The sequence below is a fragment of the Pteropus medius genome, unplaced genomic scaffold, assembly GCF_902729225.1.
Source record: "Pteropus medius unplaced genomic scaffold, Ma_sr-lr_union100, whole genome shotgun sequence".
NCBI lineage: Eukaryota > Metazoa > Chordata > Mammalia > Chiroptera > Pteropodidae > Pteropus > Pteropus medius.
This window is the reverse complement of record NW_024349800.1, coordinates 25,242,544-25,262,127: the sequence shown is the minus strand read 5'-3', so window position 1 is coordinate 25,262,127 and position 19,584 is coordinate 25,242,544. Positions and strand designations below refer to the sequence as shown.

Genomic DNA, 19,584 nt, shown 5'->3' with positions numbered 1-19,584 from the left:
GAAATAATGTAACTAATTTTTCCAGAATGATTGCACCATTTTACATTTCCACCAGCAATGTTTGAAGTTCTAATCTCTCCACATCTTTGTCAACACTTTTATTATCTAGCTTTTTTATTATAGCCATCCTAGTGGATGTGAAGTGGTAACTTATTAAGATTTTGATTTGCGTTTTTCTGATGGCTAATGATGTTGAGCATCTTTTCATGTGCATATTGGCCCTTTATAGATCTTTGGAGAAATATCTATTCACATCCTTTGCCCATTTTTTAATTGAGTTATTTGTCTTTTTATTATTGAATAGTAAGGGTTCTTTATATATTCTTTATGCAAGTCCCTTGTCAGATATATGATTTGCAAATATTTTCTCCTGTTTTGTAGGTTGTCTCTTCATTTCCTTGATGGTGTCCTTTGAAACACAAAGTTAAAAATTTTTTTTTTTGCATTTTATTTTATGTTATGATTAGTTTCAAATATACAGTACATTGGTTAGACATTTATATAGTTTATGAAACAGTCTCTCCCAATTACTCTATCTTCCCTCTGGCTCTACACATAGCCATTACATTACTGCTGATTGCATTCCCTATGCTGTGCTCCCCATCCCCATGACCATCTATCAGCTACTAATTTGTACTTCTTTAACCCTTCACCCCATTCTCCCAGCCCCTCCCCAGTCCCCTCCGCCCAGCCATCACCAGATTGTCCTTCATATTTATGAGTCTGTTTTTCATGTTTGTTCTTTTTGTTTCTTAGATTACGCATATAAGTGAAATCATATGATATTTATCTTTCTCTGCCTGATTTATTTTGCTCAGCATAATAACCTCTAGGTCCATCTAATTTTCTTCTGTTTTTTGTGCTTTTGGTGTCATATCTAAGAAACTGTCACCTAATCCAGGGTTACAACGATTTATACCTGTATTTTTTTTTTTGAGTCTTCTAGTTTTAGCTCATATATTTAGTCTTTGATCTGTTAGAGCTAATTTTTGTATGTGGTGTGAGGTAGGATGTCCGCCTCATTCTTTGCATATGGATATCATGTAATTTTTGCTTAAAAACAAAAAACAATTTAATAATATAGTTTAAATTATTTAGTTTACTTGCTTTTTGTTTAAGCAATCGTATTCATTTCAAATATTCAGATTCATAATTTTCTTGTTTTTTAACTATTAGAAATCACAGTAAGCTTTGTAAAATAAATCTACATTCAGCTTTTAATAAAGCTATAAACTTTACCTGAAAGATATCAAAAGAAACTATGTTTTAAAGGCCTACTTACCACTTTCTTTGTGTTATAAAAAATAAACTCATTATGTAGGAAAAATGAATTTGGCTAAACCATTTATATTCTTTATCTTGTACATGTATATGTGAACCTGTACATTTTTATAATGTTGTAGCATTTGTTTTTCTTTCTTTGCCCACACTTTCACCACTTTTTTCAATACTCATATAAAAATATATTGTTTCTCATTTATCATATTAATTATTTTTATTTAATTTTAAGACTTTAAAGAGATGAGCATATTGATTACATAAGATTTCAGTCTACACTTACCTATCTTTTAAGTGTCTTTTTAAAAAAGCGTTACTTCACTTTTCAAAGCCTTGATTAGGCATTTCTTCATAGTACTGGTAACCATGTAAACAGTTGTTGCTGAAAATGGTGCTTAGTCTACTGCCATGCCACCCTGAACAAGCCTGATCCCGTCTGATCTCAGAAGCTAAGCAGGGTCGGGCCTGGTTAGTACTTGGATGGGAGACCACCTAGGAAGACCAGGTGCTGTAGGCGTAAAAAAATAAAAATAAAAAATTTTTTAAAAGATGATGCTTAATATCTAGTGGGTACTTGTTAAATATTTGTGTAATAGTAAATGATGCCATACCTAATGCATTATTCATTTAATGTATACACATCTATGTGGTATATATTTTTCTCCTTTTGCACCTCCCAGATTACTTGGTCTGCTATGGAATTTGGTACCCATGTTGATGTTAATGAAGATTTAAAAGCAGATGCTATAGCATTGTTGTTTGATCAAAACCCACAGTAGGAAGGCATTTTATGGTGTGACCTAGTACACACATAGAAATGACATTTTCATGATGGAATATTAAGCCTTACAATGCTTAATGCAGTCTTGATATTTTCTAATCTGTTCTCTTTTATTTAATCTCAATTGTTAATCTGGACCTTCTAAATTGATTTTATGACTAACTAATGGGTTAAGGTAAAACACTGTGCTAGAAAAACCTGCCCAAATATGTGGCCGTCAAATGTTACTACAGTATTTTGTGCAAGGTAAACCTCATTGTTAGTAGGGACAAAGTCTTCATTATATTAATAAAGAAAATGTAGTGTCACAAATCAGATATTTTTTGGTTTACTTTCCATTGAAGATTAGAATTGGATCTTATTCTGGTGGTAAAAATATAAACCACATTTTTAACTAAATTATTAAAATTGTCAATTGATAATAGGTGCAGACTACAGAGAAATATGGTTGATAAAGTTATTCTTCATTTTTCTACAAGAGGATAAACATATTATGCCTTTGGGTTAAAGCATATTGAAAAAATATTCTATCCTGAATTTTAAAAAAGAAAAAATTAAGTCAGAGGCTTTGTGTATTGAAATGTGTGCTAGTTTTCTAGCCATTACCCAATGGATTAATATTCACTTAAGAAATAATTATAGCAATAGTAGGCAAGAAAATATCTGCTCATTTTTTAATTAAAAACAAAAAACAAAAAAACCCCAGACCTACATTTATGTGATTACAGTGTGCAAAAAGGTTTGATGAACTGAAGAGCTGCGGAAACTCACCTGTTGACAACCAGTATAGTCCTCTCATGGCGGGAGAGAATCCTGTGGACACTTTAGCTACCTATATCAAATCCTCGCTGCTTGATGTACCGGGAGAATTTCAAGAGCCTCCAGTTGGTCAGGGTGCAGTTTCCAAAACAGGTGAGGTTTTAAACAAAATACAGGACTTGTCCTTATAATAGAAAAATGTATTTGCATTTTTATCTTTCTGAATTTTAGAAATTTGTCTCTTTGTTATATTTGAAAAAATTTTTAAATGTTAATATACAAGTCAAACACTATTACTCAAAAAAATTCTTTCCTATATCAAAATTTACTACTCCAGTCTTTTAGCCTAGTTATGTCTAGTTATGTCATAAATTTTAAAGGGTTTTGACTTAATACCTTTAATAATTTTTACTGAGAGAATCTTGTTTATCTCTTGCGTTATCTTTTTTACAGCTGTCCTTTATTGTAGTCAGCAGTATCTTCAAATGACACAGTGGCAGAGTAGAAGAGATGTTTTCTGCAATGACTTAGGAAATGACTGGTTTCAGAAATCCTTAGAGTGTAGTGAATTATTTTAATCTCAGCAGCAGTAGAGAGTATTCATGTGAAATTTTACTTCAGGAATAAAAAACTATATTGTTGGATTTTGAGCATTTGACCCCTATCTGTACACACCATATCAGGTTTTTAAAATCTTCAGTGTAACATTAGCAATTTGTAATCCCTTTTTTGGACTGTTTTTTCTATATACCTTTAGATATTTTTAAGAGAAATGCCACCTGCAAAGTACCGTCTTTAACTAGTCTTGGAAACTATGCATTTACAGTATAACCATTCAATAAGTAAAAACCCGTTCTGAGCTAGAAATGCTAACCTCCCCCCTTTGTTTTTGTATGTTTGTTTCTGTATTTAAGGAAGACATAGTATAGCTTCCACAAGGAATTGTTCTTCAGAAAGTGAAAATTGTACTACTCGTAATGGTGGAGAAAAGACTGAAGAATCTGAAGGGTAGGAGGCTGGTTCTTTGCTAGATAAGACTTAATATGAATATCAACTTTAAATTATAAACTATATGATTGGTGATTGTATATATCAGTTACCATATTTTAGGAAATTTCACATTACACAATTTCTGAAACAATTAAAATCAGGTTGTTTCATGCGTTGAACTATAAATAACTGCTTGATAGCTAAACATAAGGCTTATTTGTGTTATTTATAAATTAGACTAGTTTTCTATTTAAAAATTCATTTTCATTTTGTAAATATTAGAAATAACATCTACATAAAACTTTGAAAAGTATATTTTAAAATGCGAAGAAAAGTCTCTGCCATTAATTCTTCGATTTCATTAAAGAAACGATATATATTTTAGATATAAGTATTTGAATATAATTACTGATTATAGAAACATTTAAAAATTAGAATATCTTTTAATATATTGCAAGTTTTGATAGTTTTTCTATGGTTTGTATATTTTACATACAATAAACATATTTTAAGCATTCACTTTGATAAGTTTTAACAAATGTGTTCACCATGTAACCATCATCCAAATGAAGATATAGAACATTTCACTGTCTCTGAAAGATCCTTTGTGTATTTCAGTTTTGGTAGTTTTGTTTTTTGTTTTTTTGTTTTTGTTCTTTTTTTATGGTGACATTGGTTAAATCCAATAAGTTTCAGCTGTACACTTTAACAGTAAGGCATATGTATATTTATTTACATTGTGTGTTCACCTCCCATAGTTAGATTTCTTTCTGTCACCACATATTTGATCCATTTTTTTAAAATAATAGCTTTATTACTGTATAATTCATATACCATAAAATTTACCTCTGAAAAAGTTCTGGAGATGGATGGTGATGATGCTTGCATAACAATATGAATGTACTTAATGCCACTGAACTGTACATTTAAAAATGGCTAAAATTTTATGTTATGTGTATTTTACCACAATACAAAAATTCATCCTTTTAAAGTGTATAATTCAGTGATTTTTAGTTTATTCACATAGATTTTTAACTGGTAGATTTGTTTGTGTGGTACGAAAATTTTATCGGGTAATTTTTTTTTTTTTACTGGAATTATCTTGTATATCATATTGTGGTCCAAAAAGCCACAGAAGCTTTATGCTTCCTTATATTAGTCATTACCTGTTTATATTTTGACCATAATTTCTTTGGAAGAACAATTTGTGAAGTTATTTAAGTTTCTTTGACTTTGACTTTTCTGGTAGCCCCATTTTATTTTAAATATAATTTTTTTATATTAGAAATTTATGAAGTACAGTTAAACATACATTAGATTCATTTTATAGGACACTGTATCTCTTCCTATTTAATCTTTTCCTTTTGTAATGACTTGAAAGCAGTGTGGATCACACTGTTTCTATTTGAGGTGACATAATTTTCATAGGAAAGTAAATTCAGGGAGTATTTAATTTTGAAGCAAACTTTCTGATGGATTAGCTAAACTTATTAAATTATTTTTAAAATGTATAAATAAGTATATTTTAGTCTTAAGAATTCTTTTAACTACATTTACTAATTTATATTTAATGAATGCCTAAAGACAAACTTTCTTGCTGTCACAAATAACTAAGTAACCATGCTAATTTTTTGATTCTTTAATGAATAATTTTAACTTTTTTTCCTATTCATTATTAGTAAGAAAATTTTAGTGTTTAATCTTTATCTCCTTCGCATACCCACAGCTATGTAAAATTGCTGTTTTATGTTCATCACAAGAATTGGAATGTATTATTTAATTTTTCTTTAGGAATTGGTATCATTTTTTAAAACTTTATAATTTACTTATAACTTGAAAACAATAAATTAAAACCCTGTAAGTTATGAGTCCCATAGTAAAAATATTTTTATTTGTTTTATTAAGTCAATAGCTTAACTAAAATTAATCATAATCTAAGGTACAGATCAGGTTAACAAGACACTTATGAAAAATTCTGAATGTCAAATCCTATAAAACTAATTTGTGGTCAAAACCTTCAAAAACACCTTGTTCTCATACTTCCAATAAATGTCGATATTCTTGGCTCCTCTCCTAAAACTCTAATAATTTAATTTCTGTGTAACATTTTTTACGAAGGCCAAACATGGTGATCCATGTATGTGATGAAGCAAAAAACTTGAAGGAAGATTTTATTTGTCCACGAGATCTTTTGATATCAGAAATGAAGTACTTTGCTGAATATTTATCTATGGATGCCCAGCGCTGGGAAGAGGTGGACATTTCAGTTCATTGTGACGTTCACATTTTCAACTGGTTGATAAAATATGTTAAAAGGAACACTAAGGAGAATAAAGATTGTGAGATGCCCACTTTAGGTAAAAGACAATCTATTGTTTATTTTACAGTGAAATTTGTATGTCGCCTGGTAGTTGCTTCAGGTCGAACATGAAATGTGGAAAATTTTTTGAATATTAATACTATGCTCGGATTGGTAACTGCCCTTTAGGAAACTGATAGCTCATCTTTTTTAGTAAATTATAATGAATTTATGGCAAATGAAAAGGCCTGTAGATCAGCAGTTCTCACGTTATGGTGTGTGGGCCACTGGAGTCCTGAAGATCCTTTCAGAAGATCCAGCAGGTCAATACAATTTGCATAATAATACCAAGATCTTATTTATATTTTTATGTTGACATTTGTTCAGGTGGTACAGAAGTAAAGGAAGGTAAAATTATTGGAGCTTTATTTAGCACACATCAAGGCTGGGGCACCAAACTACTAGTAGTCACTGTATTTTTCAGCACCATGTGCTCGTAGTTAAAAGGAAAAAAAGAAAAAATCCAATTTCACTTAAGAATGTCCTTGATTGAAGCAGTAAAAATGACTAATTTTATTAACTCGACACTTGAGTATACATCTTTTTAATATTCTATGAGATGACATGGGAAGTACACTTCTGTCACACACCAAAAAGTATGATGGTTGTCTTGAGGAAGGGCATTGTGCAGTTGTTTGAGTTGCAGGCTAAACTAGCTGCTTTTTTAAAAAATAGAAAACAGTTTTTACTTGGAAGAATGACTGACAGACAAATTATGATTATTCAGATTTAGGCATATGGCAGATATTTTCTTGAAAATGAATTAAATGAGCTAGTTAGTTAAAGGGAAACAATTGACAGTATTTGTTGCCAGTGATAAAATTTAAGCTTTTAAGTGAGAATCAGTTTTTAGAAAACTTGTATCTGCTTTCATGTGCTTTACAGCTTCTCAATATTTAAAGACTTTTCTGATGACACTTGTGGTCATATTAATGAATGTGATTTTTTAATATGTTATACAATGAAATGTTTTGACATTTGGAAGATCTACATAACTCAGTGAACCAATATTTTCCAGATGACTAATGTATAATGTTAAAAAAATCATGCATGGCTTAAAGATCCATTCAAAGCACGAGACAAGTCAGGGGATTTTGAAATAACAGAGTAGGAAAAGTTTATTGATACTATTTCAGATCCCATTACAACTAACCTGTAAGAAACTACCATTTGCCAAGTTTTGATGTAACGTCAAAGACAACCCACAAATTGAATGTAGAAACAGGAGAATCTAGCTGTTTTCTATTAAGTCAGACATCGTAGAAATTTGCAAAAAATGTCAGACTGTGTTACTCTTCTTGCTAAATTTGTTTTCCATTTTGGAAATTATATTTTTTATAAAAATAAGTTAATGTAATGAGTTTTTTATTTTTAAATGGATAAATATTTAATTTTTCTGTTCTAATTTCTATTGTGGTAAATACTGATAGGTATAATCCATATAATTAAAAGCTCTTTAGGATTCTCAGTTTTTAAGATTGCAAAGGGGTCTTGAGAGCAGAAGTTTGAGAACCAGTATCCTAGATGACAGGAAGAATAATTACTAAGTAATCTTTCACTGGGCATAGACTTGTACAGGAAATCACACTTGTGATTTAATAGTCTTTCTGTGTACTAGAATTGTTATTTATAGCACTACCAAAATATTTCTAAACTCTTATTAGTAAGTAAATCTATACTGACAGTATAAAAGTTTTCTGAGGAAGTTTATAATTTATTTTATTTAGTGACCAATCTAATAGGAAAGTTTTCTAGTGGTCCTTAAATAAAAATTACAAGATTGCTAAATTAAAATTTTCATCCAGAGTCCAGAGATTCCAGACCACCCAGATATGATATGTATATGCGAAATAAAAATCAGAATTTGTAGAGAAAGAAAACTATTGGTCGATCCAGCATATTTATGTGTATAGCAAAAGAGAAAGAAGTAGAGCAAAACTAGTCACTTTGTAATCTTTGACCTTAAATCAGTTACTAGAAATGTAACTTTTTATAAAAGCAATCTTTATTCTAACCAGGAAACGACCAAAATGCTCAGTTAAATCTCTGGTAATCCAGACATTGGTTCTTAACTAGAATAGGTCATACTACAGTTTCCTGAGGAACAACTTCTACCAGCTACTTCCTCCCTTCACCATTTTTATTTGAGAACCCTTATGCAAGAATTATTATTTAAAGAAAGATTGGGATTATTTATTTTAACAATTGTCTGAATAGTTCTTTATTTAGAAGGATTATCTTAGTACTATAATTGTAAAAATCACAGTTTTTTTCTTTTTCTTCAGTATACCTCATGGGAGACAATTTAGGATTACTAAAACAATAGCATCACCCAGCACCCCACTTTCACTGGGTATGCCTCTAAAAGCTCACTCATGCTGCCATTAGAAAATAATTTAGCACTTCTGCAATAGTAAAGTTTATATTATCCTTTCAGAATCTTTTTCATTAAGTATTCATGACAAGCATTGAATTGCTTTCGAAATAACTTCACTAATAACAAGTGCTCTGATTAATCATTTAAAATTTTTCTCACTGATTTTTGTGTGATGAATTATATTCTCTAACTATCTTTTTCCCTAGTTTAGTTAAGGAAAACTTTGCATGTGTCCTATCTTTAGCTGGAGTCTTTTTCCTTGATATGAATCTAATTCCAGAGCAAATTTACTGTGTGTTTTCTCTACACCCTAAGTTTTAACATTGTATTTCTTTATTTCATGTATATAAGCCATAGTAGATTATATTAAATTATTCTTATTAAAATAACATCCTCTTTTAAGGTGAGAAGGAGCCTATTCTAAGGAGGTTGAGGTACAAAGCAAAAGAATTTAATTTTTTCTCTTTTTTTTTTTTAGAGCCAGGAAATGTCATTTCAATTCTTATTTCTTCAGAGTTTTTGAAAATGGATTCATTGGTAAGTATTAATAAAAGCTCTTCTGTTCACCCATGCTTGATTTAACATATAACTTGATGTTTCCTTCAAGTGTCTAGAAAATCTAAGACATCTTTCTGAAATAATACTTAATTCAAGAGTGTGATTCCATTAGAATAAACTGCTCACGTTTGGAGGTACTTTGTTCTGTTGGGAAAGATTGTTAAGGCTACCATGTGTCATTTGTATATGATGCCTATAAAGCAAACTATTTATCTTTAAGAAGTAGCTCTGTTTTATTAGATGAAACTAAACAGCATTAACTTTACCCTAAAAGGGAATTTCCTCTAAAACCAAATTAAATGAAAATTAATTGGAATATATGTTTCACTATTTAATTTCTCAAAGCATTTTTTGCTTATTTGTGTCTTTCATTTATAGTTCAACAAATTAAGAATGAATACCCAACTATTAAACAATATAATTTTGTATGTGTAAATCAGACACCCATGTCTACTGTTTAAGAATAGTTGGTGAAACATAAAAGCATAATATATACATACGCATATCGATATCTAACATTAAATATACTTGTTTTTCTTCTTTTTAATGAATGTCTTTATCATTCAAATGTCTTTATATGTTTTTATGGTTTTACTTTAAATAAATATTTGCTTCTAGCCCCTGATAAAACTACACAGAGCAAAATAAACCTTTGCTTTGTTAACGGATGTGAAGTTTATTTGATTATTTGGGATTTTACTAGTTCCTATATTCTTTCTACTTCTTAGTCTCTCCCCCATTTAGTTGCTGATATTGATTGCTTTGAAGAAGAGTTACAGAAAAACAGAAATTAAGAGCTTTTAACCTTTGAATTTTGAAATCTAAGCCCTAAAGGATAATTTTTATGCCATAAGCAAAATATATGGAAGAATATATGATTAGCCAGTGCTAGTTTTCCCCAGAACCCAAATCCACCTCAAAAAGTAATTGAGTAGGCACCTAAAAAGGGCAAAGATGGCTAAGATAGAGGCTTTGTTCATACCTCTTGCAACCACATCAAAGTTGGGACGGAAACATGGAGCAAACAGCAAGCAAAGTCACCTGGGATCTAGGTGAACAGAAGAACTACAACTAGGGAGAAAAATAATTAATCAACCTACAATGGTATAAAGTAAGAGGAGGTGAAGATGTGAGGCTGCCCAGTCCCAGTGGCTTTGTAGGACAGAGGCTGCAGCAGTAGCAGCCAGCAGCTGCAGACGCCTCTTAAAGGGGCTGTGTCTGCAGCTGGACTTTGGTGGTGATGGACTTCCTTGCTCTGAGCACCAGCACCAGGTCGTCTCCTCTGAGAGACTTACAGGGGGACACTAAGTTGTTGGAGCGAGGGCTGGAGGCGAGGCTTTCTCCTGGGCAGAAGTGCCGGCGGTATCCATTGTTCCTCTGGTGAGCCCTCCCCGCTTCTATTGTGGGGACATAGTGCTGTCATAGCTGAGACATCATCGAACTGGATAACAGAAGTCACTCTGCCCAGAGGATTCCCTGAAACTCTGCCACACAAACTCACAGCCTCACCCAAGCCACATCCAGTTGTATCCTAGGTGAGTCTGCTGTTCCTTACTAAGCCAACCCCAAGACCCACACTGGTGGCAGCTGGCTTTGGTTTCTGGCATGGCCTCCTGAGGCAACTATAAACACAGCATTTATGGATTGCTTGCTGAATCTTAACAGGTGGCCCTGGAGGGGCACAGGCTTGGGCTAAATTTGGCCTGCAGCTGAACCCCTCTCAGGACTGTGCCACTGGAGACCTACTTCACAAATCCACACTAATAAGATAGGGAGACTTAGAAGTTTTGCTTAGTACATACAAACAGACACAGAAAGGTAGCCAAAATGGGAAGACAAAGAAACAGAAACCATGTGAGAGAACAGAACAGAGATCCAAGAATAATGGAGTCAAGTAATCTAACAGATGCAGAGTTCAAAACACTGGTTATAAAGATGCTCAGTGAACTTAGGAGAAGTGTAGATGAATTCAGCGAGAACTTTAACAAAGAGATAAAAAACATAAAAATGGAAATCGAAATTATAAAAGGGAACCAGTCAGAAATTAAGAACACATGATCTGAGGTGAAGAGTATATTAGAGGGAATCAACAGAGTGGATAAAGAAGAGGATCGAACCACCGATGTAGAAGATGGAGAAGCCAAGGACACCTAATCAGAATGGCAAGGAAAAAAGCCAAGACAATACTAATATAAGGAGCCTATGGGATAAAATTAAATGTCAGAACATCTAGGTCATAGGGGTACCCGAAGGGAAACAAGAAGTTGAAGAGCTATTTGAAGAAATAATGATGGAAAACTTCCCTAACCTAGTGAAGGAAATAGACATACAACCCCAGGAAGCTCAGAGAGTCCCAAAAAAGATAAACTCAAAGAGGCCCACCCCAAGACACATTATAATTAAAATGCCAAAGGTTAAATACAAATAGAAAATCTTAAAAGCAGCAAGAGAAAAGCAGTTTGTTACCTACAAGGGAGCACCCGTAAGACTGGCAGCTTATTTCTCAAAAGAAACTATGTAGGATAGAAGGGCTTGGCACAAAATATTCAACGTGATGAAAACCCAGGATCTACAACCAAGAATTCTTTATCCACCAAAGCAATCATTTAGAGTTGAAGGACAGATTAACAGCTTCTCAGATAAAAATAAGCTAACGGAGTTTATCACCACCAAGCCAGTATGACAGGAAATGTTGGAGGGACTTCTTTAAGAAGAAAAAACATGTATCAAAAACAGGAATAAAGAATGGTAACAACTACATTCCTATCAACAAGTACCTCAAATGGAAAAGAAATAAGTGCTCCAACCAAAAGATAGAGTGGCTGAATGTATAAGAAAACAAGACTCCTATATATGCTGTCTACAAAAGACTCATTATAGATGAAAAGACACAGGCTAAAAGGTAGGGGATGGAAAAAGATATTGCCTTGATGGGGGGATGGAAAAAGATATTGCCTTGATGGAACTAGAGGGTATTGCACTGAATGAATTTATTCAGATAGAGAAAGACAAATATCACATGATTTCATATACATGTATAATCTCAATAACAAACAACAAAAACGGAAACAAGCTCATAAATACAGAGAATATTTTGAGGGCTACTAGATGGGAGGGGGGTTGGGGAGGACAGTATAGCATAAGGAAAATAGTTAATAATGTTATAATATGTAGGAGGGGAGAAGGGTAATAGATTTAGTGGGATGATCACTCTGTGAGTTATGTAGATCTCTAATCACTGTGCTGTACGACTGAAGCTAATATATTGTGCGCCAACTATAATTGAAAAAAACTCATTGAATCGTACAATGTAAATATGAGCAACTAATTGTCTATTATATTTCATTAAAGCCAGGGAAAAATGTGGCAGATAAAAAAATAAAATTAACTTTTAGAAATATATTTTAAATATCAAAAATTACAATAAATATAAATTATTTAATAATCACTTGACGTACGTGAAAGGCACTTTAATAAAAAAAAAATAGTATACTTTAGGTTGGAGAAAGGGAAAGAAAGTCAGAGAGCAAGTACAACACAACTGAGAACACCTTGAAGTGAATGAAATTATGTTTCTGCTACTCAGAAATGGAGACAAAATTTTCATTAAGTTTAGTTATAGGAGGTCACGTACTTGAGTTTGTGGACCAAGATTTATACCTGCCACAACCATGAAAGATGTGTATTGCATTATTGTTTGAAATATTCTAAGAAAGTTGATTTTTCTAGCTATGTATGTATGTACAAATTTGACCTGCTGGGCCGAAGTGTCCTACGATAGATGATTGGCTAAAGAAGCTGTGGTACATATATACAATGGAATATTACTCAGCCATAAGAAGAGATGAAATACTGCCATTTGTGACAACGTGGACAGACCTCGAGATAATCATGCTAAGCAAAATAAGCCAGACAGAAAAACTTGAAAATCACATGATATCACTTATATGTGGGATATAAACCTAAAAGCAACAAATGAGCAGGACAAACAGAGACTCATGGACATGGACTATAGGCTAATGGTTACCAGAGGAGTATAGACTAGTGGTTACTAGTGGGGTGGGGGAGGAGGGGGGAGGTAGACGGGGTAAAGGGAGTCAAATATAGGGTTTAAGGGGAGAGCGAAGTGGGTAAAGGGGATCAAATATATGGTAGCTGAAGGAAACTGGACTTTGGCTGGTAAACACACAATAAAATATACAGGTGTCAAATGATAATGTACACCTGAAAATTATAGAATTGTATTAACCAGTGTTACCCCAATAAACTTAATTAAAAAAAAATTTGACCTGCCGGACCACTTTGGAACAATGTATGTTAACTCAAATAGGTAAAACCCAATTAGTGCCTAGCAGTATGGATAAGGCTTTTATGAATGTTATCTTTGCAAGGTATTGATATAACATTATCCTTCATGCTACTATTTTCAACATTCATTTTCTGTTGTGTTTTTTTTTAGGTTGAACAATGTATTCAGTATTGCCACAAAAATATGAATGCCATAGTAGCTACTCCATGCAACATGAACTGTATTAATGCAAATCTTCTTACACGTATAGCTGACCTGTTCACACACAATGAGGTTGATGATTTAAAGGACAAGAAAGATAAGTTTAGGAGGTAATTTTTAATTTTTAATTTTAAATCTAGTGTTCTTGTTAGAAGAAATATATTTCTATTTTATTTTAGTAAAATATTCTATTTTTAGAATATATTTATAAATATATTTCCATTTTATTTTAAATGAAGTAAAATTTATCCAGAATCTTGGCTCAAGATAAAAATTAGTAATTAAATTTGTTATTTTGTGTAATGTACATCTGAGCTTATTGTGGTAATTATATGAAAAATTATTAAGACAGGCCTTAGTATAAAGGAGAAGAGTGGTATGAGATGAGGTCAGCAGTGGTTATATCACTTAGGGCCATTTAGGTCATAGCAAGGAGTGTATACTTTATTCTAACTGTGAATGGAAGCAGTGAAGTGCCATCACCTGATTTGTTTTTAAGTGATCATTTTTGTTGCTATGTAGAGAATAGACTGTAAGGTTTTAAGAAGCAGAGAAACTTATTAGGAGGCTAACATAGTAGTCTAGTGAGAGACAAAAGGGTTTGGACTAGAGTGGAAGTAGTGGAGCTAGAAAGAGGTAGATAAATTCAGAGTAGGTTATTAGAAAGATTTGACAGGTTTTCAGATGGAATGATGTAGGAAGATAGAGACTATTCTAGGGTAATTACTAAGTTTTAAGATTGAGCACCTTAGTGAATGGTAGTGTCGTTCACAGAGAGAATGGGAAGATTGGGGTGAGGGGAATCAAGAGGTGGGTTTGGATTATTTAATACATGATTTGTAGCAGCCAGGTAGAATGGCCAAAGTTAGGTCAGAGGTCAGGGCTTAAAAAAGAAATATAAGAGTAGATAAGCTTTGAAATCATGGAACTGGATGAAATTTTCTAGCAAGACCATCTTTTCTCCACTGGATTGCAGTGGCACTTTTATTATAAATCAAATAAACATATATGTGAGGTTTCTGAATTCTCCATTTTCTATTGATTTCTTTGTCTATACTTGTATCAAATAGCACGCAGTCCTAATTATAATAATTTTATAATGTTTTTTGGTATCTGGTAATCTAAATTCTCCAGCTTTGCCTCTCTTCAAGATTGCTCTCTTAGTGTTTTAGGTCCCTTGCATTTCCATGTAAGTTTTATAATCAGCCTACCCATTTTCTCTTTTTCCTCCCTCTCACTCCCCCTCCCTCTCTCCCTCTCTCCTTCTCATTCTCTCTCTCTTACACACACGCACATACAGCTGCAAGAATTTGGGATTGATATAGATTTGTGAAGATTTGACATCTTATTGTTGAATCTTTCAGTTCTTGAACATTGTATAACCTTTGTATAACATTTATTTTAGCAATGTTTTATAGTTTTTAGTATAGAGATATTTTCCCTTTTTTATTAAATTTATTCCTGGATATTTAATTTTTTTGGTGCTGTTGTAAATGCTATTTTTATTTATTTTATAATTGTTAGCAAGAGAATATTGATAAAGACTATCCAAAATTTAGAGGATCAAGTGAGGATCAAGAGAAGGAGTAGCCAGTGGGTTGAAGAAAAGAGGGTTTCAAACAGGAGGAAATGATTAAGTGATCAAATGTGTGGAATGATGCTACCATGTAGAGTAAGATGAGGACAGAAATGTGACCGGTTTGATTTAGATAACTTTTCTCCAGATGTTTTGCTCTGAATGTTGAAAAATTTAGCAGTAACTATTAAGGATAGGTAAGATGAAGAAAGGATTATTTTTTAAAGGGAAATATTAGATTATGTTTATTTGCTGACTGGAATGATTCGTTAGAGTGGAAGAAATTGATAATGTAGGGGATTATCCAAAAGTTTAGTCCTTAAAGGGAATGAGACAGAGGGGAATTATCCAAGAGCTAAATATTTGACAGTGGGATCAGGATCCTAAATCTGAATCTGGCCTTTAGTATCAGATATTACATAAAGGAAAATGGAGACAGAATGTACACTTGGAATCAATGACAAATAATTTAATTGGAATTAATTAGAAGACTTAAAGTTCAGTCATATTATGCATAATAACAAGATATTAACATTTGTTTAATGATAATGCTATGTCTGGCACTCTAAAAACACCTCATTTAACCCTCCTAAAAACTTGTGAGCTTGGAATTATTAACCCCAGTCTATAGATGAGAAAATAAGGTTCAGAGAGGTTAAGTAAAATGCCAAAGATTACATACCAAATTATTGGTAGACCCAGAATTGTTAAATTTCCAAAATTTTCAATCTTGAATATTCCAATAACAAAGGACTAAAAGAGAGGGATTCATCAGTCTTATTTTTCTTGTGAAGATAGATTCTTGATCAAGCAGTTCTCATTAGGAGATTTATTTACTAAGAACAGTAAAACTGTAGTATAAATTCCTGAAGAGAAGCTCTCTAAGGATTTATTAATCTTTTCTTCTTGTGCAGATAGGTCAGTGTTTGTTTTTATCACTATTATTTTTTATCACTTTTTAGTAAACTAGATAAGGAAAATTAATTTGTTGGTGATTTGTTTTTAATAGTAAACTTTTTTGTAAGAAGATTGAGAGACTGTTTGATCCTGAGTACTTGAATCCAGATTCTCAGAATAATGCAGTGACATTATACAGGTATGGTGATGGGCTTATTTTGGTATGTTATATAATGCAGCTAAATTCTTTAACTTTACTACATTTAAAATTTTCTCACATGTTGTATCTTTTTTGTGTGTTATAGATGCTGTTTGTGTAAGAAACTTTTAACAAAAGAAACAGAAAGAAGAATTCCTTGCATTCCTGGAAAAATTAATGTGGATCGACATGGAAATATTGTCTACATTCACATAAGGTGTAGTGAAAAGGAAATACAGCTTTTAAAATGTGAAGTACTGAGGGTGACATCAGAAGCATGGCAGAGTGAGAGATATCCCTAGATTTCTCTCCTTAAAATGTGAATTACTAGTGTATTTATAAAAACATCACTGTTTCTGTAAGGAATACAGTAATGTCTTTTCTGCATATGATCCAGCTTTGATTTAGAAAGATGCAACTTTCAAAACAAAGTTGTTTTAAAGGGTATGTTTTATTATTTGGATAAATTTCATTATGGTTTTAAATTTTAAGATAGTAAAATTGTTGTATATTTATCTTGAAAGTCTGATCAGTGCCATTAAATGATTTATTTTCACTAACAGATTTTAACTATCTGTATAAATGTTATATTGAATTCGACAAGAGAACCAAATTTACTTTCAGGTGAATTTTGGTGAATGAGGAAAATTATCTTTAATATCGCATTTTTCATAGTCTATTTATTCTTTATACTTTGTCAGTAGACCATTAATGTATAGTCCTTTTTTTGCCCCCTGTAAATTCAAAACCAGTTCTCATTCTGAGTTGGAGGGAGAGTGTTGTAAAATGGTATAATGTCTCAAGAAAGCAAAAACTTTGAAATATGTATTCCCTGACAATATTCTACTGTTAGGAATTTATCCAAAGAGATAAAGTTGGATTTATGAAAGTACTTAACGCTATTTATTGCTATATTGTTTAAATAAAAAAAGGAAACACCCAAATGATTAAACAAACTAAAATATATCCAGACAGTAGCATACCTCTATAAAACACATCTAATCAATTCTTAATGTGCAGCCTTTGAGAATAATGTTGTAAAAGAATATATACTTACATAGAAAATCGTTAGTGGTAAATTAAGTGAAAAGAAAAACAGATTCTAAAATAAAACTAGAAACATGTTTACTAAAATGCTAACTATGGTGTTACCTTTGAGTGATAGTATTATGAATGGTTTTAACTTTCTTTGTGCTTGTTCTTTTTTCAGTATTAAAAATGTACAGTGCTTTTATTAAAGAAAGAAACCTACATATGTTAGATTTCATATTTTAAACATTAAAACAAAGTACAGAGAAACACATTTGATCCTACAATGAATAGCACAGTCAACTTTAAAATGTTTCATTTTTCCTCTCTGTGCAATAATCAGAGAATCTTCACTAGTTATTGTAATAATTAACTCTTCAATATTGTATTTTATACTTTTTTCTTAAGATAATTCACATTTTGAAAATTATGTCCATTCTGATAGCAATAAGTGTTATATATATTCTGTATATTTTCTGACAGTGATAACTATGTGAAAAAATTGATATTAACATTCATTTTTGTTGTTTTACTCAAAGTATTTTCCTGCAAGGCAGCTCTTGATGACGTTTTAAAAATTCTCTTTAAATAACTTAAAGCAAATGTGTCTGTGTAATTTGTAATAACATGATGGCATTTTGTTATTTGTTGAACTAAGAACAAAAATATCTAAACTTTGAAAAGATTAAGGGACTTAGAAAAAATTAGAAACTTGAATTACATATGACCACAAAGATACAATTTTAAGCCTTTGCAATTTTTAAAGTTTATATTACTTAATAATGTGTGTTATCAATACCTGATTGTATATTACTATATTCCTCAATTACTAGAAAATATAAAGAATTAATACATTAATGAAATGTTTAGTCACCAATGATCAAAAGCAGCTTATTTTACAATATGTAAAATTAGAATAAAGCAATGTATGCCTAAGTCCCAACTGTTAGTCTACTCAAACTATATTTAGTTTATGACCCTATATCTCACTTAGCAAAATAATTTGACATTCAACCTTTAATATCTTTTCCTGTTACCCACAGAAAAAGAAAGAATAAACAAAACTCCCAGATGAAATTTTATCTGTTGTTCATTGTAGTCTATCCCACAGCCATTAGTTGGGGAATGTTCTTGGAAATAAGCCACACATTTAAAAACATTTGCTCTAACCAATTATTTGTATTGCTTGCTTGTAAAATAGTGTAACATTTGAGGATCTTTTCCCTAGAGATAAGACTTGGGATGTTCATGAGTATTTGAATAGTCTTTTTGAAGATTTAAAATCTTGGAGAGATGTATATTGGCGCTTGTGGGGAACAGTCAACTGGCTTACTTGTTCAAGATGTTATCAGGTGACTTTAATTTTTTTTTTTAATATCCTGCTTTACAAACATTGAGAGCAGACTCTTTTGATATATGCTGTTTAATTAGTATGTTTGGATGAGTTTGAACAGTATTTGACATCTTTTTTAAAAACTAGTGGCAAAAACGATGGTGCTATTAAACATTGCTTACATCTGACTTAATTTCTTATATATTTTTCTTCTTTTCATTACTGAAACAATCATGACTTGCTGAATTTTTAGAAAACCAACATATTGTAAGTGACCAAATACATTTTTTCAATGGAAAGAAAAACAGTCCTTTATTGCCTTTAATTATTTCCGTCGAAACTGTTTCTCTGTTAGCACATAAATTTCTTTAGAAATCCAGACACACCTTCGTAGATAGAGTGCTATTGATATATGCCCTTCTTTTATAACAAGTTGTATTCTCAAAAAGATTTTGTTCATTTTTTAATAAATGAAGCCTATATAATAAAAGCACAAGAAAGCTTGCTATTTGAAGGTACCTATGATGAATCCTTTTATGGAATAAGTAGATTTTTATAGGTCACAATCATTCTTCATTAGTCATATAAATCCAGAGTCTTCTACATTAAGTTTTTAGTGAATCCCTAGTGTCTCCCTGCTCCCAGTAATTTTTCTTTCACTTGGGTAATGATTTTCAATAGAGGGAAGGAAGAATTGCTTACTAAAATCTTCAGAGTAAAATATTTAAAACTGTTTAAGTTTGTACCCAATAAACTTCTTACATCCCCACAATTTTTAAAAATTGGATTTATTGAAGTAAAATTTATATACAGTAAAAGTTACCCTTATACATTAAACTTCATTCCTTATATGAAGTTTGACAAACACATACAGTTAAGTAACTACCACCACAATCAATGCATAGATAACTTTCATCACCCTAAAAACTTCCCTCTTG

The 19,584-nt window shown here is 31.8% G+C and overlaps 1 protein-coding gene and 1 non-coding gene across 7 annotated transcripts in view; both read left to right on the top strand.

Moving 5' to 3' along the window:
* The window catches only part of SANBR (SANT and BTB domain regulator of CSR), a 54,831-nt gene that overhangs the window by 7,686 nt on the left and 27,561 nt on the right, over positions 1 to 19,584 (top strand). For 4 of the 6 annotated variants that reach the window (XR_005658211.1, XR_005658212.1, XM_039887063.1 and 1 more), the window contains exons 3-10: positions 2,788 to 2,971; positions 3,733 to 3,826; positions 5,927 to 6,165; positions 9,023 to 9,081; positions 13,562 to 13,722; positions 16,198 to 16,284; positions 16,391 to 16,501; positions 18,542 to 18,665. Coding sequence is in view for 4 of the 6 variants with exons in the window: in XM_039887063.1 (XP_039742997.1) it covers positions 2,788 to 2,971; positions 3,733 to 3,826; positions 5,927 to 6,165; positions 9,023 to 9,081; positions 13,562 to 13,722; positions 16,198 to 16,284; positions 16,391 to 16,501; positions 18,542 to 18,665 (1,059 nt within the window). In the remaining 2 variants the exon portion in view is untranslated. The remainder of the gene's footprint in view (positions 1 to 2,787; positions 2,972 to 3,732; positions 3,827 to 5,926; positions 6,166 to 9,022; positions 9,082 to 13,561; positions 13,723 to 16,197; positions 16,285 to 16,390; positions 16,502 to 18,541; positions 18,666 to 19,584) is intronic. The other 2 variants (XM_039887067.1, XM_039887065.1) reach the window with 2 other exon arrangements.
* Positions 1,677 to 1,795, top strand: LOC120622237 (5S ribosomal RNA). Its single transcript, XR_005658461.1, has one exon. It is a non-coding gene; the product is annotated as a 5S ribosomal RNA (ribosomal RNA).